The 26106-nt window shown below is 48.9% G+C and overlaps 1 protein-coding gene across 1 annotated transcript in view; it reads left to right on the forward strand.

Moving 5' to 3' along the window:
• The window catches only part of NCBP1 (nuclear cap binding protein subunit 1), a 614484-nt gene that overhangs the window by 545764 nt on the left and 42614 nt on the right, over nucleotides 1-26106 (forward strand). The window contains exon 21 of the mRNA XM_085636602.1: nucleotides 2310-2459. Coding sequence (XP_085492728.1) covers nucleotides 2310-2459 — 150 coding nt within the window. The remainder of the gene's footprint in view (nucleotides 1-2309; nucleotides 2460-26106) is intronic.

Genomic DNA, 26106 nt, shown 5'->3' on the forward strand with positions numbered 1-26106 from the left:
GGCTTGTCTGCCCATCTCTTTCTGTCTCCTCCTTGTCGCTTTACACCTTGTGCCTTCGTCTGCCGTCTATTTCCGGAAATCAGTTAGTAACGGTGAAAAGTTCTCGCCTGGCATGCATTAAACTGAAAAGTTGTGCAGTATTCGGATACAGAGCGGCGTGTGTGAATCCGACCAACAGAAATGTGTGCTATTTTTAAAGGTGATTATGACCCCTCCAATCTGTTATCTCCCGGTTTTCTGTACTTTATTTCCATCCTCTTTGTTCTGCTAGTTACTTGTCCTTTCGGTCTCTTCCTATTTCAGTCCCATTTGATGCAGGCTTTGGATTTTCCGTGTGTATCTTTTCCTCCACTTACTCACCCCCTCTTCACCCTTTAATTTTCACCCTGTTCTCTTCTTTACTTTTTTTCTCTTTTACTTTTTCCTCCCAGGTTCCTCTCTTTCCGTCTCCTCCTTGTCGCTTTACGCCTCGTGCCTTCTCTGCATGCCCTTTTCTCATTTCCTTTGCGCACCTTCCCCCACTCTCTCCCCACGGAACTGCCATCTCTCTCGTCTGCTTAGCTCTCCTGACAGAACTGGCGATGTTCCGTTTGCCGTGTGACCTCATTACAGTTGACTGAACAGAAACGGGAGCTAAAGTGCTTCGCCTCTGGTCACGGATAATGTTTGAGGCGGAGCACCGAGGCGGCAGCAGCGCTGCTGATATACGAAGTCAGAGACAGAATAGAAGCAGCTGTTAGTCAAAGTGCTGGTTAATAGCATGCCTGGGGTCACAACCAGGACCGGCAGCGCTTCTAAACCCAATGAACAACTCCGCCGGTAATTCAATTATAAGCAATATATCGCTGTCCAGCTTAAGTCGGCAAGATGGCGTGGTGAGCTGAGCACTCGATACAGAATTGTGACCTGCACATTTGGAGTTTGAATCCAGATAGGGTCACCCATGCCTTTCATCCTGCCAAGGTCGATAAATTGAGTAGCATTAAAATGGGTCGTTTGTCATACTTAGCAAAAGAAAAAACAAAGTGAGTGAGGCTGAATTCTTGGTACCCCTTTTAGGGCTTTTTACTTTTCTTGCAAATATGTGATGGGAATGGCAAATATAAACTATATTAGCCCTTTTGTAAAGGGTTGGGACTACACATTGCATCCTGGCAGCACTGTTGAGAAGAGCGCAACCTAATAAAGTTCTTCTAAACAAAATTTAAAAAAGTAAATTTCGAAGGCAAACCTGAGTGAAAGACTTGATAGAATGAATTGTGGTGCAACTTCTAATACTGGGAGTTCACTACATCAACTTAGTACAGTTACACAGAATGTGCTGCTTGGCTAAACACTTACAAAGTCCTAAAGGCGAGACCTATTGGCTATGCCAATGCTTGTTTCGTTTGGCATCATAAAGGCAAAAGACTTCCCCTGTTGACAAACTGCCCCATTTAATTGACTGTGTTAACAAGTAATCCAATGTATTAAATTGGAAGCATGATGTCAAAAGGCAGTAATATGTGGGACATGTTTAAATCTTTTATCTACTGTTGCCAAACATGTTTTTACACTAGAATAGCCTTGAGATACTATGTTGATCTAACCAGAGATGTTTAAAGTACATATTTGTATGTAGTCTTTAGCCCAGCCGTCCATGTTTTGGCTGAATGTAAAATGTTTTCTGAATTGTATAACATAGTAATGCTCCCTGCAAACCCAAAGTGCATTCCACAAAATCGATGGCTAAATACATTTAATTAATGTGAGCTCTGCTGTTTATACAAGTGTGACATGTCATAAAACGTGTATTGGTATTTTAGCAATTGTAGAGTAATTGTAAGGTTGTTAAAAATAAAAATACAACTTTTAAAATCGTGTTTTTTTAACTTTCTGTCTAAGTGGAAAAATGTTATATTGTGGAAACCAGCAGGAGGTTGGCGTCCTGAGATATACAACTATGATATGGTGCTATTTAATTCAGTGGTTTTAGTTTCTTTTGCTGGGACCCCAAGAAAATAAATATTTGATCTTAACTCAGTTATCAATTCTTTTGTTTCTTCATTTACTGACATTTAAAACCTCTGACTGAAATATTTTTTCTTCTTTCACGAAGCTCTCTTCCTTTGTTATTATACCCTAGCAAGCTAGGCAACATTGGAACACAGCTGACGTGTTTTTTGTTATGCAGGTTGAAAATTGCTGTTGTAAAATTTAATTCATTATCTATTTGTTTGCAAGTCTAGTTTCATATATATTGAAGATGCGTTTACTTTGTTTTAAAACCATGTACTACTGTATTTCAACTTACTGAATTTATTTTCTAGAGAGATAGTGATGATGACGACGACGACGATGATGATGACCGCAGCAGTGACAGGGAAGATGGACCACTGGAGGAGCAGATTGAGCGCTTGCAGGAGAAAGTAGAGTCTGCTCAAAGTGAACAAAAAAATCTGTTTCTAGTCATTTTTCAGGTAGGAACTAGTATTTAAATTGATCCATGTGAAACGAGATTGAAAACCTCATAATTTAACCGCAAGTATCATCATCATCATTTAGATAATCATTGCTACAGTTATACAGTTTTTCACTTTGAGTGTCCATAAAAACATATCCCAGTTTGCTGGTAAACTGAGGATTTTGGTATGTGCAAGAAGGTACTCCAGATCTGCCCTATGGTATATGTAGTTAGATGAATGCGAACACCATAATGAATCAACTTATGGGTCAAAGTATAGGTTTTACATCATGTCACCCATTCTTGGAAGTACGGAAAATTAATGTAAGTAATTCTTTTGAATTTTTGAAAAATGTTCTGAATGTATATATATTTGAATAATGTTTTCTATAATTAATTTACTGATACATATGCAAGCTTCGCTAATACAGAAAGTGTATGCTGTCAGACGAAAGGTGCATTAGACAGCCCTTTTCATTTAAGGAAAAGTATTTTAAAAGCCTGTGAAGATGGAAAGGTGCTTTTGGGAGAATGTTATCCACAGTTAGATTTTCCGTGCGAGTGTACATCTAGCTCCCATTAAGTTATTACTCAATTGAGGGGCGTCGAAAGCAGACTTTAGTTGAAAACATTTAATAAAGCAGCTTGCTCCACTCTTCCCCCTGTGTTTTAGCATAGGAGACAAATGCCAAAATTCCTGCAGAAAGTATGCATGAACTTCGTTTGCATCTGTCAGGCAAGGATGTGTCATTCAATGGGCTGCTGTCTCTGCCTTTCACCTTGGTCAAATGTTCATTGTTTGCCAAGTAACACACGGTTTACTTTCTTCCAGCTGCTATTTCAAAGCTATTAATCACCTACATTTGCTACAAGCTATTTATTTTAATAATGATTAACACAAACCAAGGCACAGCCTTGTTATCTTTCTGCCAGCAACTTGATTTTACGGTGTCTGCCTTTATGTAACTTTGTCATATTCTGATAACCCTTATCCTTTGTTTAGGTCCAAACTTTATAAATAATGCGCTAAATAAATAGGTGTATGTAAGAGACTAAGTCAGATGATCACTACCATGCCATCTTCCAGCACTACTGATGTGGCTAGCATAAGTTATGGTAAGTTTTTCCTGGAAATCCAACAGGTACAGGTTAATTCATCCTGAAGCACACAGTCGGTGGCTACCTTTCTGATAGACTTCTAGCCGCAGATTCCTCACCTTGAGAATACTCCCCATGTGTCCAACTGGATTCAGAAACTTTTCAGCATTACCTTTGCATGTCTGAAGGTGGTGCAGTCCCACTCGGGAAATGTTGTGCGGCTCCCATGGGCTGATGTCAGTTCCTTTATTTATGCGCCGGCAGACATGGGCCGGGAGCTCCTTGTCTTGTGTACCCTCGATATTTTCTAAATTTTCTTCAGTGTGCAAGGGATGTCACTCCCTAAAATGACTTAATTCAAACCCTGTAGGGATGGTCGAAAGCAAATGTTAGGTGTACCTGGGGTTGAGCCACTACTCCAAGGCCTGCGCATTGATGAACCCAAACGCCATCCGGGAATACTAGGTGAAATGTTATGTCCCCCAGGCATAAGAAGACTCCTCGCCCCAGGTCATGCTCCGCATCCAAATTCAATCTCGGGCCTGTTAGTCATGCTAAAAGTCCTCGGGTAGCGCAGAAAACACTAGAAATCAAAGCAGGATTCCTACTCCCTAGCACCATTTGTTAGAAAGGAAGTTGGTGGGAAGGACCCAAGGCCTGGAAGTTTGAGGGTCATCCCAGGAGTAGCAACACTGGTTTTGCCACCCTGAGTGTGACAAAGGTAAAACTTGGCTCCCGGCCTGCCAGTGAAGACTGGAAGTGCAGTTTTAAAGTGGTAACCCGGCCTTGACATTTAAAGCCATGACAAATTCTAATTTCCCCTTTTTTTAATAAGTGTCACCCTTAAGGTAGACCTGTCGAGCCGTAAGGCAGGGTGCAGTATATAAGAAAGTGGGACATGTACTCTTTACATGTTTCATCTATAAAAACTCAAAATTGTTGTTTTTACTGTGGAAAAAGCTAGTAGCCCCATTGGAGAGCGCAGAGATACAAGCCGCCAGAACAGTCCTTTTAATTTTGAAGTAGGACTGCTAGTTGGTTCTGTAAGGTATCCAATAGCTTATTACATTAAAGCTAACTTGTTTCACAAGTCAACATTAATATAACTTGTTCCAGTGTGCACTTTTTACAAAGTTGCTACTTTGTTGCCCACAGCTTTCTTGTTCCCGTTTACGGGTGCACATGGGGCCTGTCCCTGAGACCGCTTTCTGTCCTCCTGGAGAGACGTGTAAACGACTCTCAGGAAAAGGCACAGTAGAATCCTCTGTGGAGGAGAGGTATTTTTTGTATCTGAAAGAAACACGTTAGTTAGACTCCTCACCTTGGAATATCCCCAGGCGTCAGACTGGATCCGGAAGATTTTTCGTCAGCAATACCCCTTGCGCGTCGCTAGGCGTCGTCTGCGGCTCCGCGTCCGTCGTCGGCGTCGTGCGCCGGAATGACGTCGTCGGAGTACTTAGACGCCGCCCTCGCGCGCTGACGTCAGTTCTTCTTTTTTCCGCGCCAGTAAGCGCAGATCCGGGAGAGCTACCCCTTTAGTCATTTTTTTGACTAACTTTTTCGATCCTTTTTGATCTTGTCTCGACTCCGGTGCCGGTAGGATGCCTGGTTTTAAAGCCTGTGCTGACTGTAGCCACTTGATGTCGGTTACGGACCATCACCGCCGGTGCCTTTACTGCTTGGGCCTCGACCACGACGCAGAGTCGTGTTCGGACTGCAAGGCCCTGACCTCGAAGGCTAGACGGGAGCGGTCCCGTAAGCTTCTCGAGATTCGCCACTCGGCTCCGCGCCCCTCTCGATCCCGGTCCAGGAGGAGGTCCAAGGATCGGTCGCGGAGCCGCAGCCGACGTAATCATCGGTCGTCGGGATCCAAGTCTTCGGGTAAGTCGAAGCACTCCAAGAAGTCCAAGAGGCGACACCGCTCTTCGGACTCCCCTCGCCGGTCGCGTGACTCGGCCGAGGGTCAGGGTGGTTCCACCCCCGCGGCTCCGGCGGAGCCGCAGGCGCCGCGCAAGTCCCCATACCCACCGGTCCCTGGAACTGACGTGACGCCGGCGGAGGTCAGTGCCTTCCTCTCGGCCATGAGGAGCCTGGCTCCGCCGCTGGCGCGCCTTCGGGCCCCGCGGACCCGACTGGCCAACCTTGCCTGCCGGCGGCTCCGGCCCCGTCGACGGCTCCGGCCTTGACGCCGCAAGCGCCCGAGGGACCCGTTCCCGAGTCCCCGCCGGTAGACCTCGTCACGCCTCCTCCGCCGGCGTCGACACCGGTACCACCTCCGACGCCAACTCCGCTCGACGTCGAGCCCCGGTTCAGCCCCGGTCCGGGCCCGGCGCAGTTACGGCGTCGATGGACGCCGCGTTCGGCGCCGCTGGAGACCCATTTTGTCTATCGCCCGGCTCCGATCCTTCCCCCTGCATACCAGGAATCGGATGATGGGGGCGACTGGGAGGGATCCGAGGATCCTATGGCCGCTCAGGCTCAACTGTCACAGGACTGGGCAGATGAACTGGGGGAGGCCAGTGGTCTGGATACCTCTCCGGACACTGGATTCATCTCTTCTCCGACTGTGGCTTCGGAGGAGGGTGCTGCTTTCTCTGTGGTGCTGCGCAAGGCGGCCGCAGCCCTTGGGCTCGAGCTACCTGCCGTGGCTGTGAGGACTAACGTCCTCACTGAGGTGCTTCAGTCTGCAGCAAGCTCCACTGAGCCTCTGCTGCCATTCAATGAGGCCCTCACTGACGTTCTGCAGGGCACCTGGTCCAAGCCCTCCACAGTTCCTCCTGTGGATAGGAACGTCGCCAGGCGCCACTGCCCTGCTCCGGGCGACCCCAGTTTCCTGTCCCAACACCCTACCCCCGAGAGCCTGGTTATCCAGGCCTCTACCTCCCAATCCTCCTTCCCGACCGCTCCGCCGGACCGGGATTCCAAGAGGCTGGAACAGTTCGGCAAGAAGCTGTTCTCCTCCCTTAGCTTGGGTCTGCGGTCTTTGAACACCGCCTGCCTCTTGGACCGTTATTCCCACTCTCTGTGGGATACGGTGGAGGAAGTGCTGCTCCTGTGTCCGGAGGAGGTCCAGACACGCCTTACCCAGGCTCTGGCCGATGGGAGGGATGCAGCACGATATGCTATCCGATGTGGGCTTGACACTACGGACTCGCTGGGTAGGGCGATTTCTACCTCAGTGGCGCTTAGACGTCACGCCTGGCAGCGGTCCACGTCCTTTTCGGGCGATGTCCAGAGCACCCTCATGGACATGCCCTTTGATGGCACTCTCCTTTTCGGCGAGAAAGCGGACAGTGCGCTGAATTGCTTTAAGGACTCCCGGGCTACGGCCAAGTCCTTGGGCCTCTCGGCCCCGCGGTCGCTTACTTGCGCCTTGCGCCCCTTTCGTGGCCAAGGAAGGGGTGCCTCCTCACGTGCGCCTAGCCACCAGCCGCAGAACCAACCTGCGCGCGGACGTGGTTTCCGCCGAGGCGGTTCTGGAGGACGACGCGATCAGCCCACATCCACCCCGGCAGCATCCGCCTCAAAGCCTTCCTAGTCCAAGCTTTCAGGCCCATTCCACGCCAGTGGGCGGCAGAGTTCGCCATCACCTGCTCCACTGGCGGTCCATCACATCGGACAGGTGGGTGCTGCAAATCGTCCGAAGGGGCTACTCCCTCCCCTTCGAGGCGACCCCTCCAGCCATGCCACTGCAGCACCACCGTATCTCGGGGGATCATTTGAATCTTCTCCACGAGGAAGTTTCGGCCCTCTTGGCCAAGGGGGCCGTCGAGCGCGTTCCGAGCCCAGAAGTAGGTCGTGGTTGTTATTCCCACTACTTTCTGGTTCCCAAGAAGGGCAAAGGTGGGCCTACGCCCTATCTTGGACCTCCGGAACGTCAATGCCTTCCTCCGGAAGGGAAGGTTCAAGATGTTAACTTTGGCTCAGGTTCTAGCTGCCCTAGACCCTGGAGACTGGATGGTAGCGTTGGACTTGCAGGACGCATATTTCCACATCCCCGTCCTGCCGGCCCGCCGGCGTTACCTGCGGTCCACGGTGGCCCAAGAGCACTTTCAGTTTACCGTGCTCCCCTTCGGCCTCACCAGTGCCCCTCGGGTGTTCACGAAAGTGATGGCGGTGGTCGCAGCTCATCTGCGCAGATCAGGGGTTCCAGTCTTCCCCTATCTCGACGACTGGTTGTTGAAGGCGGGCTCGCCCCAGACAGTCGTCTCCCACCTCCAGACTACGGCGGATCTCTTGCATTTGCTGGGATTTTCCATCAACGTGCCGAAGTCACACTTTAGTCCCTCTCAGAAGCTCCTCTTCATCGGAGCGGTTCTTGATTCGGCGCAGTTCCGGGTCTATCCGCCGGAACAGCGGGTCCGGGATATTCAGGCCCTGATTCCCATCTTTCGGCCTCTATCCTGGGTTTCGGTCAGGCTAGTGTTGCGGCTTCTGGGGCTGATGGCCTCCTGCATCCTACTAGTGCATCACGCCAGGCGGCGCATGCGGGCTCTGCAGTGGGACCTAAAGTTTCAGTGGGCCCAGCATCACGGCAACCTGTCCGACCATGTCTTGATCTCGGAGGGCACTGCACGGCAGTTGCAGTGGTGGCTCACGGACCGCGATTGGGTCAAGGGCAAGAGCCTCTCCCTTCCCCAACAGGAGCATGTCGTAGTGACTGATGCGTCCCTCCTGGGATGGGGTGGCCATATGGGAGAGGCGGAGATCAGAGGCCTCTGGTCTCCGGCGGAGTCTCGTCTCCACATCAACCTGTTGGAGTTGAGAGCGATCCGACTTGCACTGAAAGCCTTCCTTCCCTCTGTCAGGGGAAGTGTTGTGCAGGTGTTCACGGACAACACCACCGCCATGTGGTATTGCAACAAACAGGGTGGGGTCGTGGACCCTTTGTCAGGAGGCTCTGCGCCTCTGGACTTGGCTGGAACACCAGGGCGTCACCCTAGTGGTTCAACATCTGGCGGGCTCTCTGAACGCCAGAGCAGACGAACTCAGCCGCCGGTGCATGATGGATCACGAATGGCGTCTGAACTCCGAAGTGGCGCAAGGTCTCTTTCAGCAGTGGGGAGAGCCTTGGTTAAATCTATTCGCCACCGAAGAGAATGCGCAATGTCAGCAGTTCTGCGCGTTGGAATTTCCAAGGCGGCACTCGCTCGGCGACGCTTTTCGTCACGAGTGGAGTTGCGGTCTGTTGTACACCTTTCCGCCTATACCACTTCTGCCCAGAATGCTGAAGAAGATCAGGCACGACCGGGCCCACGTCATCTTGGTGGCTCCGGATTGGGCACGAAGGTACTGGTATCCCGAGCTACTCAGTATGTTGACCGATCCTCAGATACGTCTGCCCCTTCGGGAGGATCTTCTGTCGCAGCAGCAGGGGACGGTCCTCCACCCGAACCTGTCAAGCCTCCACCTCCATGCGTGGAGATTGATCGGCGGCAGTTGATGCCATTTGACTTGCCTCCTGAAGTCTGTGATATCATTCTGGCAGCCAGGCGTCCCTCCACAAGGACGGTATACGCCTGCCCGTGGAACAAATTTGTGGCATGGTGCACAGCACAGGCTGTGGATCCCCTTTCCGCCCCTCTTTCTGAGGTTCTACTGTTTCTTCTTTCTTTGGCCCGGCAGGGTTCTGCCCTGGGCACCTTGAAAGGTTATCTTGCTGCCATCTCTGCCTTCTTGCGGCTTCCTGATCAGCCTTCTCTTTTCAAGTCCCCTGTAGTTACACGCTTTCTAAAAGGCATTACTCACACGTTCCCTCCTGTCCCTTTTGTAATGCCTCAGTGGGACTTGAATCTTGTTCTCACATTTCTAATACTTGCGAACATTTTGAACTTGGTAAGAGGGAGATTTAGAAAAAAAACTGGGGTATTGATTTTCCCCTTTGAGTTACATTGAAAAAGAGGAGAATGTAAACAGGAGACAAATTAAATAAAGCCCATTTGAGCTTAAAAACATTGGACGTTTCCTGGCTGAAACGGGTCTGTTGGCATGTATGGTTGTACTACCACTGCCTCTTCCTTCTGCCCACAATGGTCTATTATATTGCCACAGCCTCTCTTGCCAGTCCTGTATTGTTGGTTTGTTGCCCCTGCCCCCCTTTCCACTGCCCTCCATAGTCTGTTGTGCTGCCACTGCCCTTCCTGCCTGCCCAGTGTGGTCAAATTGTTGCCGCTGCACTCTCCTACCTGCCTTCAATTTTCAGAGTCCGTGCCCCTGGCCTCTGCCTCTCAACAGTATCCCAATGAACAATTAGATTGCTAACATTCTATATTTATTACAAAAGTGTGGAACGCCTGACGTCATCTTGATGTAATCAAAACTGTAATACCTAGAGCATTTCCTTTAGAAATTACATATATGAGAGGGTCTTATTTGCATCAAAATTATGGTTAGTGCTCTAAAAAACTAAAATGAGGACATATTTTCTGAGTTTTCAAATAGCGACAAAGAACTTTTAAATTATTTGTAATCTATGTGTTTTTATCCAGTTGACCACTTGATTAAATGTTGCACCTAGGGGTGAGGATGTGGTGTTACTTCCAGAGCTGCAGACTTTGCAACTGGGGAACCAGGTTGGAGTTTCTGCTTCAGCTCAACATTCTGTGATTCTGGTCAAATCACTTAATCTGCCCGTGTTTACAACCAAAATGAATTTGATCTTGTGTGATGTAACCAATGCTCATGTAAAGCACTCAAATACCTGACATGTCTGCACTATATAAAACTGCAAATACACAAAAATAAGTGTTTTGCACACTTCTGTCATTGGGCTACATGTGGGCTACATCTGGGTGATATTTGTGCTGCATTTGGGCTCTTTTGTCTCTGGTGGCCATCTTGGGAGATTTATTTGTTATGAAGTTTCCTCATTTCCTCATTTACTGCAATCTCCTCAGTAGGAAATGCTTTCAGTATTTTACTTTGATTCCATCAAGAAGGTATTCAGATATGTCACACATTTGCCATAAATTCTGAATGTTAGCACTCTAGTTGCTCATTAGATCACTAGTAAAGCTGCTGCTCACCACGGAAGTCTGCTGCTGGTATTCCAAGTGCATGTTTCAGTCTGCATGTCAAAAAAAATTTATGAAATAGAAGAGGATTTGAGAAGTCAAAATGTGCCCTAATTTTTCTTTCTGCAGCACTAATCATAATTTCTATGGCAAAATGAACCCCCTCATTTTGTTCCTTTGTAAATTAAATGTTTTAAGTGTTACCACTTTATTCCAATCAAGATGGCTTCAGGTGTGCCATACTTTTGTCATAAGTAAGACTGTTAGCGCTCTAGTTGTTCGTTCGAACACTCTAGGACATTGTCATTGGGCTATACTTGGGCTACATCTGGGCTCTTTTATCTCTGGTGGCCATTTTGGGAGACTTATTTGTTATGAAGTTTCCTAATTTCCTCATTTACTACAGTCTCCTCAGTAGGAAATACTTTCAGTTCTTTACTTTGATTCCATCAATAAGGCATTCAGATGTGTCACACATTTGCCATAAATTCAGAATGTTAGCACTCTAGTTGCTTATTAGATCACTGTAGTAAAGCTACTACTCACCAGGGAAGTCTGCTGCTGGTATTGAAAGTGCATGTTTCAGTCTACATGTCAGAATTTTTTAATGAAATAGAAGAGGATTTGAGAAGTCACTCAAAATGTGCCCAAATTTTTCTTTCTGCAGCACTGATCATACTTTCTATGGCAAAGTTAACCCCCTCATTTTGTTCATTTTTGAATAAAATGTTTTAAGAGTTACCACTTTATTCCAATCAAGATGGCTTCAGGTGTGCAATAAGTTTGTCATAAGTAGGACTGTTAGCGCTCTAGTTGTTCTTTAGAACACTCTGGGAAGCTGCAGTAGAACACAAAGGAATCAACTGACAGTCTCTGCCTTTTTTGGATGTACATGTTTTACAGAGAATGTCAGACTTTATTCTCACATGACTGAGAAAGATAATGTTAATTTACAGAAAATATGCTCTCAGTTTAGCTTATAGATCACCTTCCAAACCTCTGTGGGAAAAGCATGAGAAAATAGTTTTCTCTCAAACATGATTCATGATATCACAGCAGAAGGCTTTTTCACATGGTAAAATCACCTTAGAACACACCACAATTCCTAAAATGAGTATGGTACCATCAACAAATGATTTATAATGTAACTAAAGTCTTTAAACCTTCTATTAACTGCAATGCTTTTTAATGAGGTGCTATTGTTGCAGCGTGGAACATCAAATTCCCCCTTCGTCACAGACCAAATACCTCAGCATCAAATTCACTCATGTACATTCATTGGTGGGACCCATAACACCAATACTTACACTCCGTTGATCTGCTTTCCTAGGGAAATAAGCTTCCAAACGCTGAAATGAAAGGAATACCTTTACCTTACACTAAACACATTGACTTCAAACCTAAGATATCCCTCTCATAAGGAGTTGGATCATTTAGTTGTTGTGTATGATTTTAGTGACTAAACTCATCTATCTAAACATTACTTCTTTATCCTAATGCTCTTCTTCAAATAATCGACACAACACATTTGTCAATTAATCAAGTATTCTTTATCTAAGAAATATTGCAAGAAACGTTAGAAATCATCATCAGCATTTCAGAGCATCATATTTACCTATCCTGGCTAAAGTCGTCCTCTAAGTCAGTCAGTCAAGAAATAATGTTATTCAGCAAAGTTAGGCCGCAATTCAGTCTCTCAAAGATTCAGGATAACAGCTGTCCAGCAGTGTCACCGTCCTCTCCGTCAGCATAAAGTCAGGAAATTGAGTTCGTCAAAGAAGAGCAAGCGATAATAGTTCAATTCCCTACCTACTTTTATAATAAAAATAATGTCAAAAAGTGTGTGTGTGTGTGTGTATATATATATATATATATATATATATATATATATATATATATATATATATATATATATATATATATATATATATAATGTCAACAACAAAGTGCCTCTGAACACGAAGACGCCACTCCGATGGTGCAGGTTACAAACCCAACTTATTTCTGAGACTGCAATTGGTGTCCGGTTTTTAAACAGATTCCCCAACGTGTTTCAAAGCCACTGCTTCTTCCTCATGGGGCAGTTTGGCAGCACATGACGGCGCGAACCACAGCAGTTAATTTATACCCCTTCCATTGCATGCTCTCTCCAGTGAGGCATGCTGGGTGCTGTAGTTATATTCTGTCCCCTCCAGTGGGGTCCGTTACTGTGCTTCGATATATGCCTTCAAGACAGCTTGAATTTGAATTTGGATGGTGTACACAAAGTCAAATGGGTAAAATATATCAAGACTAACCTACAGGCAATCGGGTTAAAAAATGTTTGCGGCATATGAGCTGTAGATCGCATGGTTTTGCATAGATTGCCATCTGGTGTTGGGCTCGGATGTTTGCACTTTGTTATTGTAGAAGTCTTTGTAGTCATGAAATAGATGACTCCTCCTTTGGTTAGTTGTGCGCATGGGCATCGACTCCATCTACAGATTGTTTTTTTCCGCCATCGGGTTCGGATGTAATTTGCTGCGGGTCGGTGTTGTTTCGGTTCCCCTTCGACGCGCAAATCTCTCACTGCTCAACGGTATTGTTTCGATCGCGATCTCTCGAGGCGTATCCAGTTTCTAAAGAGATTTTCGAGTCCGGTCATAGACCTGGGCCGGTAGGCCGATCGGCGCCATCAACCAGCATATGAAAAGGACAACATTTAAAAAATGCAAGTGTGGGGCTAAATTCCCACACACAGATCTCCACGAGGTCTGCAACCTTTGTCTCTCTCCAGAACACGTGAGTCGACGCTGCCAGGCTAGTGATTCTTTCAGGTCCAAGAAGACTATACGTGATCGCCGGGCTCGACGTCACAAAATGTCTAGATCAACCGTCTCGGCGCCGGACAACATCTTCGAGGCAGGTCCCTACGATCCCGAACCGGAAACAGGAGATGAACAAGCCAGCATCTTCGAAGGCGATGAATCGGACCCAGAAGACCAGTCCATTACACCATGTCAACGAACCGTGAATACTGACGTCGAGGCCCCGAAAAAACACAAGGCTCCGGTAACACCTTCACCTTCGGGTCTGTGTGACACCGTGATAATGCTTCAGAAGCCCCGGCTCCAAAGCCCACTAAGCCTTCAGACAGCTCGGGATCGAGCCAGCCACATCACGGTGCTGAAAAAACCATCTTCGGCACCGAAACATAAGCCCAAGGTACCATCGACTCCAGACTCTTAGGCACCGAAAACAAAACCCAAGGTACCGGAATCTTCGGCACCGAAGCAAATCCCACCCAAGACTGCGGATCCCAAAAAACAGCCAAAATCTTTGGAGTCGAAAACACCACCTAAGCAAAAGGACTCAAAAACTCCTCCTAAAGCTAAGGAAGATAGGCCAAAACACCACTCGGAGCCCAAGTCCTCGGAGCCGAAAAAAGACAGTGAATCCAAGGAACTTTTCCAATCGGATCCCAAGCAAAAGACACTCCATATTGACTCCATCACCGAACAAGTCACCTCTATACCACCTAAAAAGAGGAAATTGGACACCTCAAACACCCGAGATACCCTCAAAGAAAAAGACTCAGCCACCTCACCTATGAGGCCTTTTTCTCCACCTCCACAGCTTCCAGCCATTATACTTTCTCCAGCACACTCTCCAGTACCTCCTCTATCACCTTCAACACAAGATGATGATGAGAATGTAGGGGGTGGTGTTGAAGACATTGACCCACCACATCATGATCTAGATACTGATGACACCCACAGTATTCTACCTCATGGGTCATGGGAAGATTATAATGTCCAGATGTACTTGCGCCAGATTTATACCCCTCAAGACCATCCCCTCCAGATGATAACGTAGGGTTTGCGCAACTAATAGAGCTGCAAAGTACCATGGGGTTCAACTCCATCCAGACCCCCTGGAAGAGGATTTATTAGAGACATTCTCACAGCCTCAACCAACACTCTACCTATGCTCAAGGGGATGATTAAACATACACCTGAGGTTTGTTGGTTACTCAATCTTAGAATTGAGAAAAAATACAAACCAGATCCAAGCGATCCAGCTTACATTAAAGGGAAACTTTCTCTGGACTCATTGGTAGTGGCAAATGCCCGTAAACTGGCAAATTCCCAAACCACAGGTGATGCACCTCTGCCAGACAGAGTCTAAACTACTAGACGCATCAGGTAAAAGTTGCGTCCCAGGCGGCAAACTTCTGGCGTATCACCAACTCACAAAGCCTTACTAGCAAGGTATGACAGGACTCACTACAATGAGCTTGAAAAGCTCATGCAGCATCTTCCAGACCAAAATAAGACCAAGGCAAACAATCTTCTACAGCAGGGAAAATTAATTACAAATACTTCAATTAAATGTGCCCTGGATGCAGCAGATGCAGCATCTCGCACTATTCCTATTCACCCTGCTCACAGGAGATACCTACGGTTCGTAGTGAACGGACAACATTACCAGTTCAAAGTCCTTCCATTCGGGGTCACAACAGCACAGAGTTTTCACAAACTCTACAACTTTCACGCCTAGCACAGAGCATTTGGAGATGGGCTATTCCTCAAAAGATATGCCTCTTATCAGAGCATCTACCTGGGATACACAATCAAATTGCGGATCTGCTCAGTCCTCAACCGCAGATTCACGAATGGTAACTTCATCCGCAAGTTCTTTATCCGTTTTTTAGGTCTCGCCTGAGTCAGCGCATGCGATGCTCTGGCGAGACATTTAGTGAGTGGGCTTTAAAAAGCCGACCACAGCTTTTTGTGTGGCCTAGAGCGTGCGGTTACGCGCACAGTAAACATTGTCCTTAATAGGCTAATGGGTCCCCCATTTGAACATTTACATAAATGTGAGCTACAGTTCCTCACATGGAAAGTAGCTTTCCTTGTGGCCATCACATCTCTCAGAAGAGTAAGTGAACTCCAGGCATTAACCATACAAGAACCATTTTTGCAAATACAGCACAACAAAGTGGTTCTTAGAACAAACCCTAAATTCTTACCTTAAGTGCTTTCCACCTTAACTAGTCCGTTGAGCTCCCAGTATTTTTTCCTCAACCAGACTCAGTATCTGAACGGGCTCTTCATACGCTTGACGTCAAAAGAGCAATTCTTTACTACATTGGAAGGAGAAAAAGTTTCAGGAAAACTAAGCAACTTTTCATAGCTTTCTCACCACCACATTAGGGCAATCCTATATCAAAAGCTGGAATTGCCAATTGGATCGTTAAATGTATTCAAATTATGTATTCAAATTATGCTACCAAAAAGCACAGCGTACATTATCCATTCCCCCTAGAGCCCATTCCACACACAAGCTAGCGGCATCCATGGCATTCTTTTAGGAAACATCCCCATGGATGACATTTGCAAAGCCGCAACATGGTCTATACCACACACTTTCACAAAACACTACTGTGTAGATGTGCAAGCAAAACAACAAGCTAGTGTGGGCCAGGCTGTACTAAGAACACTTTTTCAAACTACTGCAACACATACAGGTAGCCACTGCTAACGGGTAGCTGCTGTATAGTGTATGCAAAAGTATGAGATTTACAGCTTATACGCCTTGAACGGAAAATGCTACTTACCAGTGTGCATCTGTTCTTGGCATGAAGAGCTGTAGATCCACATTCGCCCACCCACCCACCTCCCCGGGCACCTATATGTGTTGCAGTACTATCTTACTTAGATACATTACACATGGAGATCTTTCTATTTCTGACTAACTCCATCATCACCCTTTATGGCGAAAACAATCTGGAGATGGAGTCGATGCCTATGCGCACTACTAACCAAAGGAGGAGTCCCCTATCTTGTGACTACAAAGACTTCTACAATAACAAAGTGCAAACATCCGAGCCCAACACCAGATGGCGATCTATGCAAATGTATGCGGATCTACAGCTCTACATGCCAAGAACTGATACTTACTGGTAAGTAGCATTTTTGATATACGAGGACCCGAAGTCTTGTCTGACAATTTCTAAAAAAGAATTGAAGTTGCGTTTATTAAATCATTTTGATAGAAAGATGTATGACCTCAACTGTAACTTGACCACATTATCTTTTAGCTCCTAGAATAAGTAATATTTCAACTTCATATCAGTCATTTGCAGCAAATCATAAACATAAGTATATATTATTGAGATTCTGATTAATATACATCCCGCTTATGCTAGGTTAGCCTATCAAAACCTATTCCAGTGATGTCCTCTTCATGTTCATGTGACAACTTTTCTCCTCTGGACGATTTGCATATAGTTTTTTTCTGCAAGCTGTATATGAATGAAAGGAATAGATACACCCCTTCCGCTTATACATAAATTAAAGATTAGACAATGCCGCCCAGCACTTTATTACTTCCAGTAATTACCGGACCCCTAGGTATGTTTTTGTCTGGACTTGTTCTTATCTGCTATAAAGACAAGAAGGCGATTTCCCTAGTCTGAATTTTATTACCTAGATAAGGGTCAATTTGATTAATTCCTGTTCTTTTTATTGATTAATTCTTTTTATTGATTGTTTTTAAATTGTATTAATAACTGTTTTAATAGATGTCTCTTTTTATTCTGTAATGTTTTTAATGTTTGGAATCTATATTTTGTAGAATACTTTTTATGCTGTTATTTTATCATCGAAATAAAGTTACTATGACTGACTGACTGTCGCAGACATAAAGTTGAAAAGGATTGAGACATTCTGGAAACAAATGTTCTCTTCAGCCAACCAAGCCTTGGCGTCGGTCAATGCACTTTGTCTATGAGGATGTTATACGCAAGTTCTCTGGGACACAAGATCTTTCTGGCTGTAGTGGAGGAGTTTAGGGCCTCCTTGAATCAACCCAATGAAGATGGCCAGGATATAGCCAAATATCTGTTTAAACTTGTCTGGAATACTACTAATCGACTGGGGCGAGCATTTGGCACTACTGTGGTGCTCTGTCACCATGCGTAGATGCAGTCCATATGCTTTTCTGGAGATGTGCAACCATCCCTCATGGATATGTCCTTTGATGGATCCTGCCATTTTTGGGACAAGCCTGTCTCTATCCTTAAAGTCTTAGCCATGGTTTGTTACTTGGGACTTCCCACCTATGCCAGACAGTTTCCTCATCAGATTTGACCCTTCTTCGGCTATTCCACAGGGTTGGCATGTAAACTCCAGGAGCTCAACCTTCCCAAACAACATGGCCTGAGACGGGAATCAAGTAAACATGGTGCAGGTCACATTGGGGCACTGATCTTCTCAGTGCCCCCTCCCTTTCGGCATCAGCCCCTAAGCTTCTCTAGTTTGCCCTTAACAATGCACGACCACCCTGTGGGCAGGAGGATCAAACATTTTCTCCAAGGGTGGGAATCACATCTGAAAGATGGGTCCTGTAGATCATGCAACAGTGCTATGTCCTTCCATTGCTTTTCAATGGGCTGCAGCTTCTGCCCCTTATCAGAGTGGCTTTCAGAGGAGTACCTATCCATCTTATTTTAAGAGGCGGGAGCTCTGCTTTCCAGAGGTCCCATATAGAGTTCCAGGCTCTGATATAAGAACAGGATGTTACTCTGGATATTTCCTTGTGCCGAAGAAGGATAGAGGCCATTGTCCTATTCTAGATCTTTGCCCTCTAAATGGCTGCCTAAGGAAGGACAAATTCGAAATGCTCTCACTGGCCCTGGTTTTGTCTGCCAGAATCGAGTGAATGGTAGGATTGGACCTGCGGGGCACATACTTTACTGTGCTCGTCATGCAGTCTCACAGAGGTTACCTATGGTTCAAGGTTGATTAAGAGCATTTTCAGTTTGTCATGCTCCCCTTCAGCCTAACCAGCGCTCCTCAGGTTTTCACAAAGTGATAATTGTGGCTGTTACACATCTTTGTCTTGGGATACCAGTTTTACTGTACCTGATGACTGGCTGTTGGAAGGCGGGCTCACCGTAGTTTGTCATAAACCATTTCCCAATTATGGTGAATGTCCTGACCTTGAGGTTCTCATTCAACAAGCCACTCATTACTCCTTCACAGAGACTTTCCTTTGTGGAGCTGTCTTGGACATGGTGCAGTTCAGAGCCTTTCCTTCACTGCAACAAGTCCATGACATTTGGCCAATGTTTCTAATGTTTAAGCCTCTGTGCTGTGTCTTGGTGAGCGGCTCTGAGGGTTCTTATCCTGTTGACCCCATAAATCCTGCTAGTCCACTTCACCAGATGGCATATGCCACCTGTACAGGTGGATCCGACGTCTGTCGGTCCAGCACCAAGGAGACCTTTCAGATGTCATCCAGGTTTCGTCCGAGACGTGTGAGCAAATGAAGTGCATTATATGCTGTGGGTTTGAGACCTCACCGTGTAATGCTCTTCCAACCCTTATTAGAACAAGTCAGGCTTCGTTTGTCAAACCTTAGCTCAACCCTCGGTAGCTCTGGCTTAGAGCAGTCAGGCTTCAACAAAGGAACAAGTATTAAAACATTTAGACAGCACCTAAACAATTGAAGAAAGAAAGGCATCTCTCAAGAAGTACGACACCAGTATATAAGCTCAGAATATATTTGTATACATTTATGGACATAAAAACTAAACAGTTCCACCAGAGGGTTCTGGAGATATAGATTTTCAAAGAAACAATAAATTAACTGTTCACTCAACTGTGAACAAGCAGTGGCAAAATCAACGAATTTAACAAATTTTCCCAGCAAACATTTGTCTCAAGGTTGTATGTGGTGCCTTTAGATTACTTTGGGTGACCAACTCCTGCAGTGAGCCAGTCAGAGGTTTCAAAGTCGGAAGGCACAGTTACCTTCTCACGAAAAGCAGTCTTGAGTACTTGGGCACTTGCCATTGACTTCTATGGGGTGGTCCTTAAGCAAGGGATATAGAATGCTGAAGGCACTCCAGGATGCTGTGCAGTCGACAGGGTTCTTCCTGGAGCTACTCCATGGTCCAGGCGGGGTGACTTTAGCCACAGGTGTCACCATCCGTCAAAGTCCTCGGTGGTCCAGCAAAAGTCCCGTTGCCACCGGACTTGTGGTCACCCGGCACAACAAATCTGTAGTTCCCTTCTTTTGGTGATAACTCTCCTTCTGGGTGACCAAACTGCACTCCTTCGACTCTCCAGGGTCCAGTAGTCTTGGGTGCAACTTTTGGGCATTGAGTCTCGGAGGCTGCGCTCTGATTATCCAGTGATCTGGGCTACCAAATGGCTCAGGCAGGCTTCCTGCATTTTTGTGGCCCAGTGCTGAGAACAGGTATTTAGCCAACTGACTCTTGGAGTCTCTGCTTATGGCTGGGCTTAAGAGACTAATTCTTCACGAGCGGCACCACAAGTACATTCCTGTCTTCCTAAGTCCCAAGAGCAGCAGGCGCAGTCCAACTTTGATGCAGCCTCTTCTTTGTCAGGTTCAAGGACTTCAGGGCATTCCCCTTTCAGTCCTCTTCTCCAGTCCAGTCAAGATCTGAGTTTTGGGCCACGGGTTCCTGTTATATGCCCAGAAGAAGCCCTTAGGGGAGATCCCTAGCCAATGGGCTACTTAGCTTCCTCGCACCTGATGATGACTTCCTGTTAATTGTGGCCTCTAGCTGTCCCATTGTTCTGCCCATCCTCAAGATAGCAGAACCCTTCTCTCGGCTTGTGGAGCTTTTTTAGCCCACCCCAGGGGTGTGGCTGCATGTGGGCTACGAGCCCACCGGAAAAACGATTTGGAAACTGCTTTACCACTCTTTCCCCGCTCCCAGCCCATCTACCTAAACAATAGAGCAGCCTGTTCCCTGTGTGTGCACCACTTGCCCTTCAAACGTAGCTTCCCCTTTGAAACTCGCCTTTTGGGCTAACACCCCTTGTGGCTTCCTGCCATGAAGGAGGTAACACCTCCTTCAGTGGCAGGCCCATATTGTTGCCTTTCCTGGGAATTGGTCACATGTCTTTCCAGGAGGACTAAAAGGCTGTCAGATAGGATAGTCTTTGTGTGCAGTCATACACAGGCACTGGAAACCTTGGACAACCGAAGTGGCAACTTACTAAAGTTGCACTTTGCCCATCAATGATATTAAATTCGATTTAGCCATTAAATCAGATTTAATGCACTGATTCTTTAATACTTTGAACTACCCACCTCAATAGTCTCAATCAGAAGTTAGCAGGGCTATCAGAGATATAGGCCGTTGCACCGCGAACAAAATCTTGCCTACATACCAAAGAAAGACATGTCTGATAGAGACTACTAGCCGCAGATTCCTTAACGTAGAATTATCCCCAGGCGTGAGACTGGACCCGTAAAACTTTCTTGCCCCAGCATCTCTGCGCCGGGGGGTGGTACATCGCGACGCGGGTGTGACGTCAGCGAGGTCACATAAGCACCACCCCGGCGTGCTGATGTCAGTTTTCGTCTTTTCCGCGTGCCACGTGGATCCGGCTCGTGTCCCTAGCCTGTTTTCAGGCCCTCTTTTTCACGCTTTGCATTACTTTTGAGAACAGTGTGCGAATGCCTTCGGGCTTCAAGACGTGCTCGTCTTGCGTGCACCAGTTGTGGGCGACGGACCCTCACCCCATTTGTATGTGGTGTTTGGCTGAGCACCATGACTCCACGGACAGCAGATCAAGCCGAAGTCCCGGTCGGAGCGCCGGATGAAAATCCTTTCGGCTCGCATGTCCAGGTCGGCGTCGTCCCCTGTGGAAGGGTTCAAGAACCGCCACTTCCGTCTCCGGCATCGTCCTTCTCAGAGACCACAAGGGCGTCTCTCGCCCGTTGGTAAGTGTCGCAGCTTGTCCCAGAGGCCCGGTCCCCGCCCTGTGGGAGGCGCGGCTACTCCGCAGGTCGTGCGGCCTCACGCATCGACACCCTACCTGCTGTTTCCCGGCATGGGGGTGACCAGAGCCCAAATGTAGGCCTATGCTGCGGCCCTGCAGGCCTCCTTGGCTCCTCCTCCTCTTCCTGGGACGTCCGCAGATCCCTTGCAATGTGCGGGGCTTTCTGTGGAGTCACCGGTGGCTTCGGCCCTGGCGCTGACTGGTTCAGCTTCAGGTCTTGGGGGGTGTGGTGTCGGGGTGCAGCCCTATGGGGTTCCCTCCTTCGGCCCAGGGCGCCTCTGATTTGCCGCAAACCCCGTGGGGGTCCCTGTGGTGTTGCGGTAGGTTGCCGGGACTCGTGGCTTGTCCCAGAGTCCCCCTCGGTCCTTTGGGCAGGCGGCGGCCTTGTCCAAGGCTGAGCTGACGCCGCTCAGGCGTCAGCGACTGTTGGCCCTGGCGGCGCCGCAGGGGCTGGCTAGGGGCCGGGCGTGTCCCCGGGTCCCCCTCGTCTCTCCACGCAGGCAGCTGTCTCGCCGTTCTTTAGCAGCCCCGGCTCCGCCCCCGCCCCCCTCTCCTGCTGCGCAGGGGTGGAGGTCGTATCTGCGTCCCCTTCGGCACCGGTCGACGCCGCGCTGGAGCCAGTGGCGGACTCCACTTCACCGTGCCGGCGTCGGGTTGTTGACTCTTCTTCGGAGGCCCCCTCTTCTCCGGAGGTTCAGCGCCTTTTTGTTTCTTCTTCTCCGAAGATGGGACTCCGCGTCGTGGATTTTTCACCGGTGTCTTCCAAGGAGGGCTCTTCGCCGTCCCCATGCCCACAGTCATCCCCAGAGGCGCCTCAGGTTCCCCACTCATCGGTCAACCTTCCCCCATTCCTCGCTTGGCCTTTTCTTCCTCCGGTTGGGCTAGGGGATGGCCGGCTCAGTTTACAGCCGTCGCCCACGGGGGAATTGCTCTCCCCACCGTGTTGCCCTACAGAGGCAAGTGCTGCCTTCGCCCGGGCTGCCTTCACAGCCGCTGGGATTTTGCCCATGGGTGACCTGGCTGCCAGTTTCCCTGCGGATCATTTGCTTGAGGTTCTCCATCAGGGCTCTGGTGGACGGTAGCTGCTTCTTCCCTTCGAAGCTTTGCTCCATAATTCTCTCTTGGGGGCCTGGGGGCTTCCTGCCACGGGGGGGCCAGTGCCCCAGTCGCTCCTGCACCGCCTCCGTCCTGCTCCGCATGATCCTGTCTGCTTTTCCTTCCACCCTTCCACCAGGGGCCCTCTTCTGCAGACTGCCTTTCCCTCCTTGCCATCGGGGTTGTCACCTCCGTCACAGAAGGCCCAGTGGTTAGATTCATGGGGGCGTAACATCTTCGCTTCCTCCAGTGCTGCCTTGCGGGCGCTCAACATGCTTTGTGTGTTGGCCAGAACCACTTCCAGCTTGTGGGACTCCGCGGAGTCTCTTCTGTCTTGTACTCCTCAGGAGGGTGCCTATGCTGATCTGCGGTACCATGTGTTGGACTGCCGGGAGCTGGCCGCCTTTATTCTTCGCTCGGCTCTGGGTGTCTCAGAGGTTCTTGGTCGCACTATGGCTTCTTCGGTGGCCCTCCGTCGCCATGCTTGGCTGTGGGATAGTGTTTTCCCTGAAAATGTTAGGGAGCGTCTGGTTGACCTCCCTTTCGATGGCGCTCTTTTGTTTCACACCCCTGCGAATTCTGTCATTCAGCGATTCCTTGTGGGATTTTGTCGTCCTCCCCCTCGTTAAACCTGGATGTCGGTCCTCTGCTGTGTTTTGGGAGGTGTTCTCCCATTGTTTTTTCTGGGGTCTAGTGTTCGGTAGCCCCGGTCATGAGTTCTGTGTGGTTGGTGCATTCAGGGTCCTTAGTTTGGTCCTTCGGCGCTGTTGGCTGCTGGTCCAGCCCCCCCTTTCTTGACTTGTAGTTTTAGTTGCTTGGTAAGCCGTATAGGTCCTGAGATTGGGCCTTCTGTGTCTACTTTTATTGGCTGATTGGCAAGCCGTCTGCGGTTCTACCCGCAGGTCTTTGTTTGCCCTATGCTGCGGAATTTTTTCCTAAGACGTGTTCCCATGTTTTCTTGGGACATAGCATACCCTATGTGGGGTACTTCTAGCTATTACATAGCTCTGGCATGTGCTGGGGAGGTGAGGTCACCCTTTTCGTGGCGCCCTAGTCTGTCCTTTGCCATGTTCGCTATGTCGCTAGACCTATCCGATAGAGACTACTAGCTGCAGATTCCTTAACGTAGAATTATCCCCAGGCGTGAGACTGGACCCGGAAAACTTTCTTGCCCAGCCTCCCTGCGTGCCGGTACCACGCGACTCTGCCCTGGCGTCCTCCGCGGGCGTGACGTCAGCGAGGTCACATAAGCCCCACCCCGGCGCACTGGCGTCAGTTTTCTTCTTTTCTGCGTGCAAGGCGGGTCCGTATCGTGTTCCTGGCCTGTTTCAGGCCTTCTTTTCCGCTTTAAGCGGTTTTCTTGAACATTGTGCGAATGCCTTCGGGCTTTAAGACGTGCTCGCGATGGATCCTCACCCCATCTGCATGTGGTGTTTGGGGGAGCACCACGACTCCACGGACTGCGAGGCGTGTCAGCAACTGAAGCCAAAGTCCCGGCAGGAGCGCCGTATGAAACTCCTTTTGGCACGCATGTCCAGGTCGGCGTCGGCGCTGCGCCTGTCCTCCGCGGAAGGCTTCAAGACCCGCTGCTTCCATCTCCGACATTGTCCCTCTCCCAGGCCGCAAGGGCGTCGCTCACCGGTTGGTAAGTGTCGCAGTTTGTCCCCGAGGACCGGTCCCCGGCCTGTTGTGGGTGCGGGTTCTCCACGGGTGGTGCGGCCCCACGCGTCGCCACCCTATCTGCCGTTCCCCGGCATGGGGGCGACCAGAGCCCAGATGGAGGCCTATGCAGCGGCCTTGCAGGCCTCTTTGGCTCTTCCCTCTTCACCTTCTCTTCCTGGGACGTCTGCGGATACCTTGTCACGTGCAGGAACTTCTGCGGTGTTGCCGGCGGCTCCGGCGCCGACAGGTTCGGCTCCAGGTTCTGAAGTGGTGGTGCCGTCGGGGTGCGGCCCTTTGGGTTCCCTCCTTCGGACCACGGCGCCTCTGCCTCGCCGCAAACCCCTGCGGGGGTCCATGTGGTGTCGCGGTAGGTTGCCGGGGCGTGTCCTCAAGTCCCCCTCGGTCCTCTTGGGAGGCACCGGCCTTGTCCGAGGCAGAGTTGATGCTGCTCAGGCGCCGGCGGCTGCTGGCGGCGCTGCAGGGGGCGGCTAGGGGTCGGGTGTGTCCTCTGGCCCCCCTCGTCCCTCCACGCCGGCGGCTGCCACGTCGGAGATCGAGTCAATGCCTTTTCGGCGCCGTTCTTTAGCCGCTCCGACCCAGCCTCGGTCTCCCGCGCCGCACGTTGTGGAGGAGGTATTTCCGCCATCTCCTTCGGCGCTGGTCGACGTTGACCTGATGCCGGTGGCGCGCTCTACAGTGCCGTGCCGACGTCTGGTCGTTGATTCGTCTTCGGACGCCCCCTCTTCTTCAGAGGTTTGGCAGCTGTTTGTTTCATCTTCTCCGGAGACGGGTCACCGCGTCGTGGCTTTTTCACTGGCATCTTCCAAGGACGGCTCTTCGCCATCACCGCGCCCACGGTCTTCGCTGGAGGTGCCTCAGGTTCCCCATTCATTGGTCCACCCTCCCCCTTTTCGAGCTTGGCCTTTCCTTCCTCCAGTTGGGCTGAGGGACGGCCGCCTTAGCTTGCAGCCATCGCCCACGGAGGAACTGCTTTCCCTTCGCTTGGGCTGTTTCCACGGCTGTGGTATTCTTGCGTATGGGCGATCCAGCTGCCCATTTCCCCACGGACCATCTGCTGGAGGTCCTCCATCAGGGTTCTGATGGTCGGGAGCTGCTTCTTTCCTTCGAGGCTTTGCTCCACACTTCTCGCTTGGGGGCGGCCCGCAACGGGGGACTCGGTACCCCAGCCACTTCTGCACCGCCACCGTCCCGCATGATCATGTCTGTCTTTCTCGCCACCCCTCTACCAGAGGCCCTCTTTTACAGACTGCCTTTCCCTCCCTGCCATCGGTGTTGTCTCCCCTGTCACAGGAGGCCCGCTGGTTAGATTCCTGGGGGCGCAATATCTGCGCCTCCACCAGTGCGGCTTTGCGGGCCCTTAACACTCTTTGTGTATTGGCTAGGGCCACTTCTTGCTTATGGGATTTGGCGGAGTCCCTTATGTCTGCCGCTTCTCAGGAGGGTGCCTGTGTTGATCTGAACCAATACCAAAACTGGGGTTGGGCTCAAATCAGTAAGGCCAAGCCTCAATTAACCAAAGAACTAAACAATTGCCAGTACTGATGCCTATTCACACTCATTTATTCACGAGGGGCCATATTGAAATCAAACATTTACCTCAGACCTCTTTTTCCGTCTGAATGAATCCAAAACCTTTCCTTTATTTAAATTATTTCTCACATTTATATACCAAAAAATCTACAATTCTTCAAACCCTTATACATCACACCACAAAAAACCCTCTAGGTTAATAAAGACATTATTATTAGCATTCTTCACATCCATTCCTCCTTCTGGTGCCTTGGTGCCACCTTGAGCTGTTTCTTACCTTATGTTTCTCTCTATTTTGAGGTGGTTCCTTTGTTCCTTGAGGATCTTTGGGCGCTGTCTGACCCTGCGGGGTGTTAGGGCGGTTCTCCCTCGGTTGGGCTTGGATCTCCTGGCCTTTCCCTTCTTGTCCCTGTGATATGTCCCCTGTTGGGGCCCTGTC

The sequence above is a fragment of the Triturus cristatus genome, chromosome 2_1, assembly GCF_964204655.1.
Source record: "Triturus cristatus chromosome 2_1, aTriCri1.1, whole genome shotgun sequence".
Taxonomy (NCBI): domain Eukaryota; kingdom Metazoa; phylum Chordata; class Amphibia; order Caudata; family Salamandridae; genus Triturus; species Triturus cristatus.